This window comes from Euwallacea similis, chromosome 2 (assembly GCF_039881205.1).
Source record: "Euwallacea similis isolate ESF13 chromosome 2, ESF131.1, whole genome shotgun sequence".
NCBI lineage: Eukaryota > Metazoa > Arthropoda > Insecta > Coleoptera > Curculionidae > Euwallacea > Euwallacea similis.
Genome location: NC_089610.1, coordinates 4,956,884 through 4,976,946, shown reverse-complemented (window position 1 = coordinate 4,976,946; position 20,063 = coordinate 4,956,884). Strand labels below are relative to the sequence as shown.

At 38.5% G+C, this 20,063-nt stretch overlaps 2 protein-coding genes across 2 annotated transcripts; one reads left to right on the top strand and one right to left on the bottom strand.

The window, feature by feature from the left end:
• The first annotated feature begins 240 nt into the window (after positions 1-240).
• On the top strand, positions 241-1,913 carry DCTN3-p24 (Dynactin 3, p24 subunit). Its single transcript, XM_066402344.1, has 3 exons — positions 241-402; positions 459-746; positions 1,536-1,913. The coding sequence occupies exons 2-3, from the start codon at positions 471-473 to the stop codon at positions 1,818-1,820; spliced, it is 561 nt and encodes a 186-aa protein (XP_066258441.1). The 5' UTR covers positions 241-402; positions 459-470; the 3' UTR covers positions 1,821-1,913.
• A 410-nt stretch (positions 1,914-2,323) lies between these two features.
• Positions 2,324-19,497, bottom strand: LOC136415988 (uncharacterized). The gene is made up of 15 exons (XM_066400942.1): positions 19,063-19,497; positions 18,485-18,752; positions 11,967-12,088; positions 9,837-10,025; positions 9,590-9,779; positions 6,036-9,530; positions 5,825-5,981; positions 5,689-5,773; positions 5,394-5,633; positions 5,177-5,328; positions 4,862-5,123; positions 4,505-4,809; positions 4,290-4,452; positions 3,882-4,027; positions 2,324-3,708 (listed from the first exon to the last, which is right to left on the bottom strand). The coding sequence occupies exons 1-15, from the start codon at positions 19,493-19,495 to the stop codon at positions 3,526-3,528; spliced, it is 6,390 nt and encodes a 2,129-aa protein (XP_066257039.1). The 5' UTR covers positions 19,496-19,497; the 3' UTR covers positions 2,324-3,525.
• Between the last annotated feature and the right edge of the window lie 566 nt (positions 19,498-20,063).

Sequence of the window (20,063 nt, the reverse complement as noted above, 5' to 3'; positions counted from 1 at the left end):
ATCTAGGGTAATCCAAAATCAAGCAAACATGCCACGAACGAGAACTCCGATGCAATACATAAACTGTTAAATTGTAAATTTTTTCATGTCCATTCTAAAGGACATTTCCCTTTTGCTAGTTTGCCACATTTGGCATTACACACTATTCTCCAGTTATACAGCTTGTCAAAACAGGCTATGGCCCCTTGCCAAAATTTGATGCCTGACGTATGGAACGTCAATGTCAACGACTCACTGTTGTCTGTTTTCCTTTTTTGGCAGTTGGTTGTCCGTAATTAATTTTTGTTCAGCTTTTCATTTTCTTATTTCTTGAAATTTATTTCATAATCACAGCCAGGGACAGGCAGATAGTAAAAGTTAACAATCTTTAAACGGAAAGTAAGTTTGTCTGGTAACCAGGAAGTCAACAGATACGCGATATAATCGAAATTCCTCCTCTGAATCATTGATTTTTATAGTTTTTAGTTGTGATGGAGTCTATTGATTTGCTGGAAAAGCGTATCGAAGCTCTAGAATTACAAATATTACCCAAAGACAAGTCTTCTATTGATGGAACTTCTCCAGCTATTACAGATGTACTTTTGCATACGCAAACTATGATTTCCTCAGCTCTGAGTTGTAGGGATGCTATCACCTCAATCCTTCAAAACATGACCACAATAAATGATTATTTGGACCCTTGCAATGGGGAAAATGACTTAGAAGTTGAAGCTAAAAGACATTATCTTCTGGAATTATATCCTGAGGTAAGTAACTATCTGATAACTACCAAATCTTTGTAGTAGGGCAGACTAAGGTGACCCCCACAGGTCCCGATTTCTCCAGACATGTTTGAACTATTAGGAGGATTTTCTGGAGGTTCAGGGATTGTCCAAAAATCACAAAAATGTCCTAGGGAATTGACTGGAATAAAAATATCTACTTAACCTAATGGCCCCTATTTTACAGAGTCAATGGTTGTGCAATTGTTGAAATTTCTGATGAATGAAATATATTTAAAAGGGAGCTGACATCATTTTTGGTCCAAATTTCAACCAACTGTACAATTCTGCACAGCAGTTCATCAGTCACCAAGATAATAATATTCTCCTACTCTGAGAATGAATAAAACAAGAAACAATTTTAGCAGCATAAAAACATTTGTGTTAAAATTAGTATTCACACATGGTACAAAGATTAATCAGTTGGTCATTTATGAGAATGAACATATCAAATTTTCTGTGTTGATCTACTAGAGAAACATTTTCATGAGCTACCTATACCATTTGATTTTAAAGATTGATATATTTGATAGAAATTCACTATTCTACCATGCTCTCATGAAAAATTACAGTCTCTTAGGATTAATAACAGATAATTTAACATTTTCCATTAACCAAGATCAACTCATAAGAAACTCATTTTAATTTCCTTATTCCTCCTAATTCCCTTAATGAAGAAAATCTTGAATATTACTTTGACTTCTGGGATGCTTAAAGTCCCTAATAAAGCATAAGACTATGCATTAGTTGACATTTGTTTCTTGGATATTCCAGTTGAAGGACACTGTGCAACTTATCAGAACCTTCCAAAACCTGATGCCATTCACCAACTCTGAAAATATATTGAAAGTTACTGAACTCTCAGATAAGCTTCAACAGTTAACAGAAGATAACCTGACAATTTATGAGGAGAGTCGAGAAGTTACCAAAAATGTCTTAAAGTCCTTACAACAGTACAGTGACATCACCAGATCAATAAGTGTGCTTTTTATTCAATTAGATAGAACAGTTACCGATTTGGAAGCAGCGTTGCAGCCTAGATTTGTTACCGAAGAATAAGGTGTGTTTAATTAAGTTTAATTATTTCGTTGTCGTCTATTACTATTTTTGTATTGTTTTGAATCTTTAATAAAAGGACTTGTGCTTGAGTTTGGATTTATGGTATCCCTTGTGACACCCAGTTTAACTATTTTAAATACATGGTTCCCCATATTTTTATCTAGGTATAAGAAAAAAGTAGAAAATTTGCGAAAAGGAGCCGATCGATATGGCGGTTCCAACAACGATCCATTGCGCTGTAGAAGCAGAAATGGGTAAGTTATTTTATCTACTTCTTGCATTGACTTATATTTAAAATGGAATCTAATTTTTTCTTCATTTCTTCATTTATCCGCTTGTGTGGTTATTTATGCTCAATGACAATCCCACAGTATTCAGAAGTTCAGGCTGTTGGGTGTCTGATCAAGAAAATTATCATTTTTTTGGTCAGACAACCAGTAGCCTGAACCCGGCAGTTATTCCCCGGCGTCTTACATACTGAGGTCTAATAAATAAAACTCCTCTTATGTTTTACTACCTTAGTATATTTGAAAAACTAAATTATAACATATAAGCAATAAGTATTTAAAATACAGTATGTAATATAAAAATGGAGTTGAAGTATAGCTGCAATAATAGCTTTATACATACAATGCTTAATACACACTGATAATAGTAATATGGTTCATATATCCCATTATTAGCACATTGGCACAAGATGCTTGACTAGCAACATGTTGGGACGTTTTCCTTAATTTTAGTTTTTTCATAGAATAGAATTCTAGAAACATTGCTGAGAATAGTCACATCTCAATTTTTATGAAATGACTTATTAATGTACATTATTTACAGGATGTTTGAAAAAAACTGGATCTGAAAAGGGAACAAAATTTAAAGAAAATTACGAAAAGGTGTTAGTCATTGACGACAACAATGTTATTTTTTATTATTAACCAGTACCTTATTAACTCTAGGAACTTGTTAGTAGCGATGTTTATAAGGGAACTCCCTCAGGATCGTCTTTAAATAACTTAATTATGGTCTTAGTATGCAATATTGAAGACCATCTAAGTGGAAGATTTAAAATATCTGCCCGTTTGGGCATGAAATGGAAATACGAGTGTCCTTATTAAATTATTAATTCAATTTGTCCAGGTGGGTTTCTGTTATTCGAATTCCCTCGTTTTTAACCATATTAGCTTCGTCGATGTTTATTATAATATTCCTATAATGCCTCAATTAAAAGTATTACAATAGGGGTAACATCTCGGGAAGATACTGCCTTATAAGGTCTAAAAGGCTATTTAGGTAATTTTATTATAGAAGCTTAAGTCTACTATATTATTATTACTCATTGAGCGCATAACTTAAAAAGTTCTTTAAAGCTAACGAGACATTGTTGGACCCAATGGAGATATGTCCAGAAAAATAGTCGGAGGAAAGTAAAGTTGGGTGGATTTGAGCAACATTCATTATATAGTTTACCTAAAAATAATTGAAAGAATTATTTGGTAATTTCGTTTAAAATACTGCCAGAACGGCAACGGGGTTAATCCACATATTTAAGTAACAAGCCTTATTCCCGTGCTTGCTCAATCAATTTTAGGCTCACTATACCTTTATCAGTTCCATTTATATATTGTTTATCGAAACCCACCGCAAATATTATTAATGTATATACAGTCTATACAAAAAAATACATCACAGCTCTGTAGATTTAAATCTATCACGTGCTCTCCATTAACGCCTGTCCTACAGTGTTCCTGATCCAACTTCTGAGCTTATTCACCGAAGAATAGATCGCTGGGTGCTTGCTAATGCCGCAGTTCTCATGGTGGCTCAGAACGCCATGCAGCTCCCACCTGTTCTCTGCTTCGGAGAAGCACATTAGTGGGGCGCCTTCATCATTCTAGAAATTGATGATAAACGTATTAGAACTGATGTAGGACAGAGCGAAATTGTTGCAAATGCAGTGGTGGAATTTTGTATGGTGTTTTGTGCTTGTGCGCGATATAAAATTCAATTCAGGATTTTTTTAAATATAACTCACATTCATTTTTTTTAAAGTAAAATTTCACTTACATAGCATGGCGATTTCTCTGAATCCGTGTAACCAGCACATATCTTGTCTGAATTCATCAGACCGTTGTAATGCTTGGTAGAGTTACATTCAGTGTTTTCTATCACAGGAACTGGTAGATAGTGAAGGTACTGCTCCTTAGATGCATCTGCAAATTTCAATTGAATCACAGTCACCACAGAATGATTAAGGACTAAATTATTAGTGTATTAACTTAAATTTACGATCTGATTTCCCTAGAAACGTTGGTACAGCTGGCATTTAACGCTAAGTCAGTTGTCATGGAAACAATGAATCTGACCAATACTAACGCTATATTTTAGCGTTTCTATAGAAACTTACAATTAAAGTTAACACCATATTAGTAATTTGGCCCTTGAGTAACTACCGTTGCTGAAACTTCATATTACCTCCAGGTTTATTAATTCCCCAGCCAGAAAGGACGCAAAGCTGCCTGGGTTCAATGTCGCCGTTTGGTAAACATACAGTGCTGACATTCCTACCCAAGATGAAGGGCTTCACAAGTTTAACCAGAACAACGTCATTTATGAACTCGTAGTGCGAATACTTGGCCTGGAACAGCATTTAAGAACCACCATTTTTAAACGAGGATATTCCGTAATACCTGTGGATGAGGGATGATCTCTTTCACCATCCCAACTTGAGTACTCGAATTATCAAGAGAATTGAAGAAGTTGGTGCTTCCGGCATACAACACCCACTCCCGATTATCTGGAATAGTGTTATCGCTGGCCACCACACAAGAGTAACTGGCAATAGCCCACATGGGGCCTATTAATGTGGAGGTGCACTGTATGTTCCTCTTCTTGTCGTAAAGTAACGTTAAACTGGGCCACTGGGTGGCCGCTGCCTTGTTGCCTCCTATTATTCTTGCTTGTGGGATACGTTCGTCGTTGCTGCTACCACACCCTGTACCACAACCAGACTTAATGAAACTATAGGGCCCTACTCAAGAACTTACTGAAGTCCTGACACTGAAGCGAAACAAACTTGCTGCAAGTTCCATTGTCATTTCTAGTCAATTGCGATATCAGAGGTACAGCAATTCCTCTCACTTCCAACTCATAGTAGCCACCAGTTTCCATGTCTTTAGGTTTTGGTACAGCTTTCAGTTGAAGGGCACCCGAAAATCCTAACAACTGGCAGGCTTGATCAGCGAAAGTGTTATTCCAGTGGTCTTCATCCATGCATATCGGAGAGAAGGTATTATTCTCCTGTTGGATCTACAAAAAAGACCGTAAGTTTGAACCATTTAGTGATATGTCAATATGTTTACCTGAAGAATATAATCCGTATCAGTGAAATTGCTCAGGACAAGGCACTGCCACTCGTCCGACCGATCGGCACATTGAGGAATACCATCGCACCTCAGGTTTTTATCTATGCACCCTCCGCCCGTTTGGCATCTAAAGTGATCTTTAGTACATTCTGGAAAAGATTTATGATTGCCAAGCTAAATTTGACCGGTACGTTCTAAAAGAGTCATATCATACCGCATAATTTCTCATCATCTCCATTGGCACAGTCTGTTTTTCCATCACACCTCCAACTCTCAGGAATGCACGAATCTTGGTCTGAGCAATGGAATGAATTATTCTGGCACTGAGTCATGTGGCACTTTTGCTCATCCGAGCCGTCAGGACATTGAGCCCTCCCATCACATTTCCATGACAAGGGCAAGCACCGTTTCCCTTCTTTGCAGGCGAATTCATCGAAGCTGCAGGACCAGAGCTCTAAGAAAGCAGCATTATTTCATTGTCAGGGATGGTGTTGAAGATTCATACTAACCACAGCTAGACTCGTCGCTGCCATCGTTGCAGTTCACTATTCCATCACATACTAAATGGCGTTTTAAGCACTGGCCGCTTAGACACTATAAGAGTATTTAATAGTACGTTATAGTGAGAAAATTAGAAGGTGCTACCTTGAAGTTATTAGGACATCCCTCTTCAACACATCCAGCTTCGTCAGATCCATCAGTGCAGTCCAGGACAGAGTCGCATCTATCATGAGCGGGAATGCAGTAGCTTCCATCTTTCGTAGAGGTTCCGTTGATGCATTGGAACTGCCCGGTGGCACATCTAATTTGAGGATTGTTAGAAAGAAATTGCAGCAGGAATTTTGGAAAAACTAACCTGCTTGCGAAGCCATGGGCATTCAATCCACCGACAATGGACTTAACAGTGGTAGCAGCAGGAGGCGACATTTCCTTGGTTTCTTGTGTAGTAACAGATGCAGGTGTTAATGTCGCATCTTCAGGTTTCAAGGTATGATCGAACAAGTCCTTTCCATCGATCTTTTCATAATGGTTCGATTCCTGACTGATATCGTTCCTATCAGTGCGTTCCGGCACTGGGATCGTTTCAGTGGGTCTGAATTTATCCATTACACTTTGTTCTTCCGCCGAAATGCTGTTTAAGCTGTCCAAGGGGGCAACGGATAGGTCTTCTTCCGACTGCATCATTGTTTCTATTGGTGGGGCATCAGTGGACTTAGCAGTAACAAATAGTTTTTCTGTTGTAGTTATGTCAGCAGTAGAAATCTCCTTTACTTGGTATTGTTCAGGTTCTATAATCTTAGTGATATTAGTCACTACAGCTGACATTGCTTCTTTTTGGTCTTCGATTGGTTTGTCAGTAGGTTCAGGCACCATGGAGTTTTCCTTGCCTGAAACCTCAACTGCCTCGCTAACAATTTCTACGTGATCAGCGATAATTGTTGTAGCAGCTGCTTCAACGTTACTTAGAGTAGTTACATCGTCGGTTTTGAGATTATCAGTGGTGGTTTCCATTGCCACTAAATCTTCTGTGCTTGAATTGGTATCAACAGAGTTGAGTTCTGCAGAGTTCGTGGTGTTGGTGCTTTGTGTCCTGTTTTCTCCGTCATGAGTCGTTTCATTAATCGTGGCTTCCGTAGTTGATGGGGTGATGGAGGGTAGAATGGTGGTGACTGGGGCTTCAGTTTTCTCAATAATATCCTCAAAAAGTTTTTCTTTAAGTTCTTTTTCGAAGTAGCTGTTGATGTGGACGTTGTTGTATATCTCTGGAGGGAGCGTGAAGTTTTCTTGAAGGTTTTCTTTTACCGGTTCTAGAACAGTTTCATTAGAAGCACGTACATTTCCAATGGTTTCAGGAAGAATTGCTGCATCATTTTTCATGGATTCTGCACCCTGGCTACTCCTAGAATTTCCCTCAACCCCTTCTTGGACCATCATTGGAGCTTTAGTAGTTTCTGCAATCACATCCACTCCTACTTCATTATCTTCATTTTTCAAAGGAACCACACCCAAAGAGGTGGCATCGGTAGGATTTGGGTCAAACGGATTTTTGTGATTAAGTTGATCGTGGTCTAAGCTTGGTAGCTTGGTATCATTTTGCTCATGAAGATCAGTCTCGTTTACTACAAAAGGATGTTCAACGGAATGCTCATCAGAGTTCAATATTTTTACTAGAGTATCATTTTCTATGTCAGGCAAAAATGGGGACATGTAGTGCTCTCCTGCAGTATGTTCGTTCTGGTAGGATTGGTGAGTTTGGTTAGCTTGATTTACGTCTGCAAAGACTTCATTTAAGGGATTTACAGAACTTGTAACGGAAGTTGTGGAGCTACTAATAGTAATGTTTATTGGTTGGTATATCGTAGTAACTTCATTTTCCTCTTCGCTGATTGTTGTGGCTTCAGATAAAGATGGAGCTGCAGGCGTGATCACATCAGTTTCAGGAGTGATTACTTTGACTATCGTCACTTTATTCTTATCTCCTTCAGAGGATGATGCATTCATTGTAGTTGCTATTACTTCTTCTTCTTTATGAACCTTCTCGGTACTCATCGGTTCTGTAGTGCTTGTATTTGGAACGAAAAGGTCAGTGTTATTATCAGTAGTCATTGGTTCTTCAGTACTGTTGTTCGTGGTTGATACCGAAACAAGATGATCTATGCTCTTTTCGGTGGTTATTCGTTCAGTAGTACTCGTATTTAGCACTTCATTAAGTAGAGGAATAAATACATCAGCGTTCTTTTCAGCACTTGCTGATTCTGCAGTATTGTTGTTCGAGGCTGATACTGGAAGAAATTGATCTACGCTCTTTTCAGTGGTCATTGGTTCAGCAGTACTCGTGTTTAGTCCTCCGTTGAATACAGGAACAAAGAGATCGGGGTTTTCCTTGGCAATCACTGGTTCTGCAGTAGTGATATTCAGGGCAAAGGATGGAACAAATTGATCAATGTTCTTTTCGGTGGTCATTAGTTCTGTAGCACTGGTGTTTGGAGCTCCAATGATTACAGGGATAATATGATCAAAGTTCTGAGGATTACCTTCAGTGCTAGATGTAAAAGTCTCTGTTGATGTGTTTCTTTGCGAGTCTTCAGCCGAATTTATAATGTTGCTAATCAGTCCATCTACCGACTGATCTTGCTCAGTGGCACTTTCCTCATTGCTCTGTACTAAATGCGTAGTTGTCAGCTCCACTAATTTCTCAGATTTATTTTCCAATACCTTTTCTGTGCTTGGTTGTAAGTAAGTGGCTTCCTCACTGACAAAGTGGTACTCGTCATCATGGCTATCAAGCTCTTCTTGATCATGATGCTTATCGTCTTCATGGTTCTCATGCTCTTCAGATTGAGTGTGGAAGTCTGGGACGAAATTGTTATCAGTGGAATCCTCTGCTTCAATACCATGATCGAAGTATCGGAATTCTGGAGCTGCATTGTTGGTATATTCTTCAGTAGAAGTTGAAAAACCTGTTGTAGTTAACTCATATTCGTGCTGTATTTCTACTGGAATAAACAATGACGGGTGTTTCTCGGTCATCGCTGCATGGTCAATAACAGCTTCTTTCTCAGAGCTTGATTGCATGTCTTCAGCAACTCCGGAAAGCTCTTGGTGTTCCTCACGTGGCTTGATTGAATCTTCATTTAGTGGTTGAGGTTCTGCTGAAGGTTGAGGTTCCGTCGGCGCTGGTTCTGTTGTAGTAATAGGTTCATGTATATGTATGAGTAAGTCGTTAATGGCAGAAGGTTCAGCGTCTACAGTAGCCTCGGAACTGGTAGCAGGTTCAGGCTCAGCTGATGGTTCGGGACTTGAAGGGGCGGATTCGGGTTCCGATTTGGCGGATGGTTCTGGCTCGGCAGTAGGTTCAGGACTTGGCGAAGGTTCGGAACTTGGAGAAGGTTCTGGGCTTGGCGAAGATTCTGGGCTTGGCGAAGGTTCTGGGCTTGATGAAGGTTCAGGTTCAGCTGCAGGTTCAGGTTCAGCTGCAGGTTCAGGTTCAGGATTTGGCTCTACTGCAGGTTGAGGTTCTGCAAATATCGGATGTTGTTCCTCGCAACTCTTGCCATTGGCCGCAAGGACTTTGCCGTGAGGGCATGAGCATTTAAAGTCGAGTTGATCAGTGTAATCGAATTCGCATAAATGTTCACATCCATTGTTCTGGATTTGACAAAGATCAATGATCTTTTTGGTTTCTAGTTGCTTATTGGCCAGATGGTAATTGCTCATAAGCCCGTTCTGACGTTCCAGTAAGTTGCCTATTTTTCTATTGAGCATTTCTGCGTTTAGTGGGTCCTTAGCGTTGTGGATCCCTTCTTTGAACTTCCAAGCCACTCGGTATTTTACTATCACACTTCCGGGTCTATAAGGAGAAGAGTTTTTCCTAACAGAACGCAAAGTAATAATATACGAATTACTTACGTGAATTCTACAACTTTGACTTCTATGTCGGCAGAACCATATTTCAGGATGTCATTGGCGAACAAGGTCTTCTTAAGTTCTTCTTCTAGGGATCGGGCCAGGTTTTGATATTCCGTGCTGTTTTTTTTTGACAATTCATCCGAAAACTCCATGTTGTCAATCACAATTTCAGACTCTAATGCTCGAGGAACTAATAAATAACAAATTAGTAGTGAGTTGATGATTATACAAAAATTGTGATTATTACCCTCAATCATAGAAGTATCTGTGGATGGTAGTAGACTTGGTGCTGTGGGTATTGGTGGCCCTGGTGACGCTGGTATGTTGTCAGAAGACCCGAATACTCCTGCACTCTTCACTTGAGCATCGTTTCCGTTAAAGTGTCTGGCTGTGATTTCCTTTGGTGCCATAGGTCCCTGATTTCCAATGATTCCAACTGAAGACAATAGGAAGTGATATAGAAATACATTTTTGATTTGCCTACCTTGTTCAGGTTAGAGAGTCTAATGAGATCTCGATAAAATAAATTCCAGTAAGATCTCTCAAATGGAATGTAGAGAATATATAGAGATAATAGAGTAGTTTTCTAAAAACAAGGACACCTATAATCGAAAAAGTTTTCTTTCTACGGTTTTTACAGCGAATCGGTCTTTCCTCCTTTACTTGAGGGAAGAAAAGAGCGCTTACTTTTGCCTACTAGATAGGAGAGAACTTTTTACTTTTTAGAGAGCAAAAGTATTTTCCTCCCTATGTATCGTCAATACACAATAGGTTTTGCCCCACAAGAGAGGGAAGTACTACTTGTAAGCCCACTAGTCTTTGACATGCGTTCCAGTTGTTCAAACGACGCTTGTTTTTGTTTCATATGAAACAGAACTTTGGTCGTAAAAAAATTACTTTTACTCTGTTTTCTCTTTATTTTTATGTGAACGAGACATGTTTCATTTTGCACCTCGCTTCCATGCTCCATAGTTCCTAGACGCACCTCTGTAGTTTCCTATCCAGCTGTAAAGGCAAATCATTCCCTCTTCCTTTCTCCCTTGGTGGGAGTGCACCATCGGCTAACCTGAACTAACCAAAAATAATCTCGCAGACGTGCAAACGTATAAAGTATCACAGAGTCGTCTATTCCTTCTAAACCTCTCACACACTGGTTTTGGCGATTACTCTTCAAACCGCATGTCATATTCCTTCGCATAAACCCACAAAAACCAACTTCTGCAGCCATTGGAATGCCACAGAGAATTATACAATTAATCGACACCTTCGATTAACCGTTAACTTGCTTTTTATCCTCTCAAGGATAACCAGCTAGTTAAGTGTGCGATAATATCTTAGGATAGGCCGTTGGAAAAATGGGTCGGTTGTGCAACTTTAAAACTTGCAGCTGAACAGATGTTTTAATCTCGAATAACTTGCGAGTGTCCATTGAATTGAAGCAGGAAATGCCTGAAGAATGTGAGTGGCAGCCACGAGCAAGCACTCTTTAGTCTAGACACCTTCACTTTCCTTCTCTTATTGCTTTAGTGCAATTTCGCTCTTTTAATGCTCACCATTTCGAGCTAATCAATTAATAGTTTTAGTAACGATTTATTAATGTTTTTTGACCTTAGAATGCCATAACATAATTGCAAAATCTTGCTGTTGTAATGGACATAATTAATTCGTATTTAAGCTTAATACGTTATCCGTAACGCGATGACTAATTTTTGCCTTCTCAAGTTTCACGGTTGAAAAAAATGGTCAATTGACCTTGCCGTTACTTTAATGAAGTGTACTATAGGTGTACATAAATGGGTTTATTAAAAATAATGTCGGTCTACGTGTGACAATATCGTGTTTGCGACTTTATGATGAGGAAGTAAAGGGCGATCAGTCAAAAAAATCATTATCATTAAAAACAAAATTAGGGGTTGAACTTCTTGCGAATAACTATGAAAAATTTTAAATACGGCGCGATGACAGAGCGCAGATATGGAGCTAGTCCTGAGATCTGAGAGGATTAAGAAGCGTAAGACTGAGATGACTGTGTCACATACGTTCGAAATTATATTAAAATTACTTAATTTATTAATTAAATTAAATTAAATTAAAATTAGACAGATCAATTAGAAATGTCAGAGGCATGTCTTGGATAAAGCGATTTGTTGTATGTCGTCAGTCAGATGTTTGATAGTAAATGGCAAATGTCTCAATCAACGCGCTACGTTTACCGTTCATCGCCTGCTGCGAGTTTTTTTTTTAATGATTGCTCATTTTAAAATTTAGTTGACGATTAAGTTTTACTGGTTCTCCTAGAACCGCCATTAAAATTCGATTTTAATAGTGTACGCGGCATTTTAGAGATATAATGAATATTAATTGGTGCTAAACTTACCAGCTGCTAATATTCCTATTATTAGTGCCGCTGCTACTATGCATAAGCAAACTGTCCAGCAGAGGCATTTATTCCTGCTTTTCTTGTTGCGTTTGTCCATAGTGACGTACAATTTTTCACCTCTGTAAAAAAGAGTTTGTTTGTTAGTTTAATTAATTTAAATACGGCTTGAGTTTAATACGTAGGTGCCAAATAGCTTTAAATGTGCAAATAAGATTATGAGGGAGCTTAGTTCTTTGCTTTGGGCATAACGGTTTATTTAGTTTAGTTTTGGCTTTGAATTTAATAAGTTGGTGTCATAGAATATTCGAAAGTTCCCTGATAAGTAACTGGAGAATTACGATAATAAGGCGATATAAGTATATTTTTTAGAGACTAGCAAAGTTATAGAAAAAGTTTATTAAAAATACGTAGTAAGTCTTTGTTACAGATTTCTTTACCGGAAACAGCTTTTTTGCGGTGGTTATTGGATTTGCATTAAGTTGATATTTCTAATCATATCGATTGACCATTATCAAGGAATAACAAGATAATTATTATAAACTAGATCATTCAACAATTCATGTCCAGATTACAACTGCGCTCACTCATTTTATGCAATTTTGTAAACTAAAAAAATAACCAAAGTCAATTAATGGAGTTCGACCGATCGTTAATTGAAATCGGGAACAAATTAATTCGCTATCTGTAGTTAATTTATGGCGCTTTTATTCTTTTGCGTCGTTCTGAGAAGCCAAAGTTCAAATTTCACGGTATCAACTATATATTCATAGTTTCTGCACCTACTCAAATGCCATCTGCTGCTTTAAATTTGGGTACCATGCGGTACCACGCGGACGCCCCTGGTTTGTGAAATATTTATAGAAAGAAGCTAAAAAAGTTTTTTTTTAAATATTGTGCTTGTTCGTTGCTCATATGATCAGGGGTATTTTTATAGTTATCATTGATTATAGAATTTTCTGAAATGAGCGGAAATGCGAGAAGAAACTGTTCGGAAATGACGTTTAGTATTTTATGTTTCTGAAAAGCATTCTCGGAAAATCATTGTGTTAAGTCGCATGTTTTGATGATTTCATAATACGGCACGGTACCCGTTTTCATTGAACAATTTCTTTCTCATATCTGAGTCAGATTTACCGGAATTGTAACAGTGAATACCGTTAACACCTCAATTTTCCGAATTTTGGACGCATCATTAGCTTTTCCAAAAGGAACTCAAAGAGTTAATTAAACTCTTCTATAAATCTCAGACACGCTTTAAAGCACGTTAAACGATTATTAAATCAAAATAAATTAATATTAAACTGCACTTTTAATGTAGAACACCATATTTAGCAAGCCGCCCATCGAGAAGCACATATCCTGATAAATACCAGAAATGGAGGCCAATACCAAAACCCAGCACCATCAACCAGTCATAATCGCCACACACCGAATTTACCCATGAACTTTGATATAAATAGGATGAATCTCAAGGCTGGTGCTCATCCTATTTCATCACATTAAATGGTTTTCAAGATGCTATCTTAATGACAAAGTATCATTATGTACAATTTTTTGTGCACCAAGAAACTGACCATGGTAAGTGAATTTTATATACATATCTTGAAAGCCAGTCCCACGACTAAATGCTCAATTTTTAGACCAATAGCCCATTTGGTATATTATATTATGCCTTAGGTTTGCGTGTGTGGTATATGAAAGCATGACGGTACCGTGAAGGTTGGTTCATCCATCGAGGGTACTCTATAGGGTCTTCGGCAGTGGACAGATCAATTTCCTCACCGGCCGCTATAGATTCGGCAAATGTTACACTGTTACGGCCTTTGCAGGTGTTACTAGAGGGAGGAAAATGTTGTTAGTACTTTGCAGTAGAGAGAGCAATTAGTAGTATCAAGGTCAGTGATTTGAGTTGTTTATTTAACTTTAAGAGCAAATTTCTCTGCAGTTCAAAGCGATTGTTATAGAGATTTTATCCCTTGACGAGGAGGAGTGTTTTAACTTTTTTTAAGTACAGGTACGAGTACCTCTGTGCGGGCTGCAGCATGTTCCAGTGCTCTGATTATGGAGACTTATTAGCAGCGCTTATCTGAGCCGAAAATCTTAATCGAATTAAAACATACAACGGGTTATTATATTTTGTTACATCGCCATTTTTTCTTAACGGATTGGTTACGGTGTTGAGCTACAGGTTGGTGGCTGTAGCGCTATGCGATATGAAGAAATCATTTTGATCTGATGGCAATACCTGTTTGGTTTCAAGCATTATATTCATCGAAAAACCCGTTTCTGTGGTCACCAATAAATTTTTCGCCGGACTTTGTAGTTAAGGTGCAGATTTATTGCAGAAGTCACGACGGCATTTATTCCTGTTAATCAAGGCGTCAGAGTTAACTATTAATTCAGATTATCGGGTATTAGAGTGTCTGATATATTGCAAATTTTACTTTTACGGCGCAATTTGCTACTGCCGGCCTTGTAAATGCATTTTACGACGCGTCTGTTTTTCCATTTTTTTGCAGCATTTGCTCATTCAATTTTTCTGTGCAACAGGTGCTTAACTGCACGTAAATTACCACATTTTCCAACTGGAACATTTGCGACCCCAAATTTTTACATCTGCGACATCATAAATATCGTAAATGTAAAAAACGTGTTAAGTTGATTATGACACAAAAAAATTAACTTGAAAATGATTCGTTGGAGAACATCGCAAGTTTCTGGTGTAAGAGGCGCGGCAATGTCCCTGTTACTTTTTGGCAGTTACTTTTCAAAATTACTCAAAATTCAGTGCCAAAGCGAGGGCAATTCGTGAATGAGAAATGATTAGAAAAGAAAGATTCTTGTAAAACTCATAAGATTATGGCAAGAGTCAAACGACGGTTACGCAAAAAATCTCTAGGAAAACCCAAAATCTTGAGTTGGGGCGGAAAAATTCCAGGAAAATCCTCAAAGGTACCTCAGGACTCGTTCTCCCTAAATATAAAATGAGCATGTAATGAGCCCTAAATTCGTAAGTGCAGTGATCACTAATAGGTCTTTTATCGCTCATTTAGGTTGGTCTTATTCATAGTATGGGGCTGCCTCTATGATGAAGTTCCAGATCTCCTCGTTCTTTCCACGAATGAGTTAATGCGGGCGAATAGATTCCTTGTAATATACGAAAAATAAATCTTTATTGCTTTGCCAGGTATCCTTCTGCACTAGACTAATCAACGAAAAGAAACGCTAATTTACTAAATAGAAAACTCTGTTATTCTTATGTTCTACACCCAGTCTTTTGTCTCTAAAACATGTTTCATTGTAATGAACCATTCGCTAATTCTACGCCTGATTTGAACGGCCTTGGTGACCAGAAGCGGAATTATATCATTATTCTGGTCAATAGCCTAGATAGCTCTACGGTTTAGACACGGTTCGAAAACCCATAAACGCTACGGTTTTTGAAGTGTTTCGTAACAATTACAATTTTGCCCGAAACATGTTGCAGTAAAATGTGAGAGCCGCGTAATATGCCGGCAGATAACGATAGATTTTCAGTTGTGATTTTACTCAGGGTGCCTTTCAGAGGGCTTAATGGCGCGAAATTTCTAGTTACAAAAAAGGACTTTTTAGGGCGTTCGTTTTTGGAGCGCAATCATGAGGAATTCGGTAACCGTAAAAGATACGAGGTCGTGGAATTTTATTCAACATCTGCGCACAACGGAGGAATGCGACCCCAATAAGTATTTCTTATTTTTCATCGGAAAAATAAATGAGTCACCAAAATCGTTATCAAGGCTGACCCTATATGCTAGCTCGGAAAGTAGTGATCAACGAACCTATTAAATAGGCAGTGGTTCATTTCAGTCCGTACGAGATATCAAGTCGCATAAGGGCCCTGGTGGCACAATCCCGGCAATACTGAAGGAGGGACTGGACGCGGTGTTCTCATTGTTGAGCAGGATGTTTCATAATAACTGTAGTATGTAAGATCGCAGTCTTTATCCTGAAAGTTCTAAAGCCTGCAGGGTCAATAAGTTTGATAGATTTTGTAATGGAAACTCAGGAAAAGATTGTGAATATATGTCGACTTGTGTGTAAACTTAAGTGGGAGAGTTTTTAAATTAGCTCGACATGAATCCACATAAAACTCGCTCATGGGGCCAGCGTCTTCAAGCTCGATAGTCGAGTGATGATCATCGTTCTTCATTGAAGATAGCAGAACTCTTAAAAATAACTAAGAATTCAAAGACTTCTCAAGACGTTCTAATCTAAGTTTTTCCTCCGGAAGCTTCTCACGTCATGTACGTCCTACTGAAACAAATACACTTAAACCTACATCCGCAATTTGCCAGATGCGAACCAGCTTAACCACTTAATTTAGCTGTTCAAAAAATTGTTGTCATGTTCCTGAAGCCAACAATTACTTCGTCATTGCCACTTGCCCCCGCAATAACCAAAATGCTAACGCCATCATCGTCAAAAAAAAGACGAATTCGAAGGAGAAAACCGCAGACCTAGACAGACCGTTTTGTAATACATTATTCAAGTAAATACTTAACTGGGTGTTTCTGTCTTCTGTTACGCCGATTGAAATCGAAATTGAACGTGGACGGTAGAGGAGGCGGCAATAGTGGTTGTGCATTTCAACTACTCAGCCGATAAAAGGGAAAGTGCATTTATATGTCCAAAACGGTATTTGTAATGTGTCCGAGGTGATTATGCGTGTTTGTAAGATGTGTCATTGATCAATTAGGCGTGCTACATGATTAATGAGCAAATTTTAGGAAAGTTATAGTCTAGGTTTCTCCCTGAGAGCAGGCAGGATAAAACTAAGTTATAATCTCCATTATCAAAATATTGTTTCGTAATTGTTACTAATGAGACGAGAAAGTATTGAAATTAGATTATTAAGAAAGCCGAATTGTTTCTTCACAACTAACTCAGTAGCAATCGTCTTTGCTACTTCAGAACGCAAATCCGTGAAAAACTGTGGATACCGTTCATGCATAAACCAATGTCAACTGTTGTCCTATAAAATCCCGTGAAAAACTGCGGATGCCCTTTGAACCTCAATCAATTCAAACTGCATTCTTGCACAACCCCGTGAAAAACTGTTGACACCTTTCATGCATCAACCAATGCCAACTGCATTACTATGACTCTGTATCTATGAAAGCTTCAGTTCGGGTTTATTCAAGATCTTTGGATTTTCACATTTTGTCTCCAATGTTGACTAGCATTTGTGAGACCCAAAATTTGTGAGGTCCATCAGAAGGTGACTTACGTGAAAGTGAGGGGAGTGAGGTTCAGTGAGGACATAAAGGTTGCAACCAAGTCAATAAAATCTGTAGAGAAAAGTGATGCAGACGTAGCTTTTAGATTTTAAAAGGACCCCAGAAGGTATTTTCTATTTTAAGTAAATCTCATATTTAAACTGCTTTTATCGACTAAGCATTATTGTTATAAATTAAAAATCGGAAAGACGAGTTAAAATCTTCTAAATCCTACCCAGAAGGGCACCACAGCTCCAACTCCATTTCTCTCTGTTTCGAGATCCAACTACTCAGTTTCTGTATCGATTTCACTTATTGCGTGCCAGAATTTCCCTAATTTACATACATTGAGCAAGCTTGTGCCGATCAATTTTGCAGCATTTCCGTACCGATACGCAAATAGAGTCACAAAATTAACAGTATTAAAGCCCATGTAGCACTTTATTGCCTATTCTATAATCTTCCAGTGAAAGGATGGTATCAAAACACAATGGGCTAGTAAAGTAAAGTGTTAACTTTCGCCCTCAATTTGCTTTCTCTTCGGCTATTGAATTGCCCAATCACCACGATGGTTTTAGGACACCCCAAAATATGTGCGATTTCCCCAAAAATAGTTGATCGGAGGAACTTTTCACGTTATACTCCGGCAGAAAATTGATTTATTATAGTAAAAGTTCATGAGAACATAAGAGCTCTTTTAGGGGCGGGTGGTATTTTGATGGATTTCTTACCTTCACTTTCAGTCTAGATCGCTTGGCAGCCTGAGCAATTTGTAGAAAATGCATGGTAGGCGAGCAAATGAAATGTCCCCGTTTTTCGATATGTATGATAGGTGATATGGGATATATGATGATATATGATATGCCATGATATGTGATAAACTCGCAATACCCAGCTTACACTCACATTGTACCTACTAATCGCAATCTTGCACCTTCCAAGAAGCGATGCAGACATGCCATTATCTAGCGCAATAATCCTTGCGTGATTTCATCTCCCTACTGTTATGATAATGGAATTCTTCATTTTAAATAGTTTAACCCATTTATCTCCCAAAACAATCTGGGAAATTCAAAATGAATCTTCAAGACTTTGAGAGACAATGGCGCATTTGTGCATTCTTACTGTATTAGCAGTTGTTGGCATTTTTGTTGTTTGACTAGAACCTTTGCCATTGTCTTGAAAAATTAGCTATTGCGCCCAATATTCAACGCAACAAATACGTATGTATGTCCAGTTATACGCAAGAAATGGACTTACCTCATGTATTTGCGATGCTCATTAACAGGAACAAAATACTCGTCATAGGGATTCGCCATTTCCGGATCGTCTTCTTTTTTCATGGGTATTCCACTAACACCATTCATCCCATTTTCGTAAGGACCTGCCACGTCTTTACCAGCCGGCTTTAAGTTGATGAGCTCCAAGTTGACCGCTTCGGTCATGGGTTCTTCACCTTTGGTGGGGGTGGATAAACCACGGGCCATCTCTCCATTGTAGAGCTTTGAATGGTCAAATGTGCTTTTCACTGCAAAGAAAAACGCTCGTTTCGTGAACAAATAAAGTTGAATTCGAAAATGTGAAAATCCAAGTTGGCGCTCGTAAAAAAGAAAGTTGATAATGGTCTTCGAAAATCGAAACGTTGAACTTCAAAATGAAACTCCAAATTGAACAACTTTGTCCTAATGATATCTTTCGTGGTTATCGAGGCCCTTATAGTTGAACGCCAGAAATGGACACCCTGTATATTAATTGCCTCCATTGAGGACTGAGCAGAAATCGACTGGGTCAGTTTAACTTCAAAATTTCTCAACGTTAAAAACATAAAAACAACGTACCTGCTCCATTGGTAACCTGCTCATCCTCATCAAAAGCGGGATTCTCAATGCCGACATCCTTCCTCATACTTTGAGGAGAATCGGCGTTCAAGTAATTCGTGCTCCTATAGTTCTTGCTCATTTCCTCTAAATTGCTGTGGTTCTCCAAGCTTTGCTTGATGTTTAAATTAACAGTAGACATGTAGTGAGGCTCCTTAGACCTAGTTTTGTTCTTGTCATTTTGAAAATCAGTTTCATCGTAATGAATGGGCAAAGTGACCTCATTCTTGTGGTAATACTTGTTTGAGTCTTGCTCCTCCGTGGATATAGGCACCGTGTGTATGGCTGTTGAAGTCATATCATGGGAATGAGGGTCAAAGTTTGAACTATGCTCATGGGCAGAGTTGGAGTCTTGAGCTGTGTCGCTGCCGCCATAGCTACTGTCAGCGTCCATATCTAGAATGAGAATACCGCTTATTAGTGAACAGACTTCGATGTATAAGAAGGTTTATGAATGCATCGTGATGTCATAAGGCCTAAGGCCATGAAAGAAGCATCATCACTGAGAAAATTTTTAACAGGTGAAATGACCGTCGGGGAAACCAGACCAGACGACCTCCTGGTGGCAGAGGAGAAAGGACTCGATGGCCAGTCGGCAAGAACTTTTCGTTTTTATGTGCTTTACTTTCCGCATACGTTTCATCTAAGGTGACTGGGAAATTTTGAATTTTGGGTACCAATTGTCTTGATATTTTTGTTATTTTCGCACCCATTCACGTGATTAAATACGCATTTAACACATTCGCTTTGTATTATTAGTACCAGTTATCTAATCGTCACAAAGGAAAAGTAAGATCTCCATCTGTTGCTTTAACACACTCGTCCTAATAAACGTAATAAATAAATTAATCGTGTTTACCACCGTATGGAGGATATATCGTCAATGTTAGCACAAAAACGTTCTAAGTGCTTTTGAATATCAATCAAATCAACAAAGTTTGGCTTTGAGGTAACAAAACGCT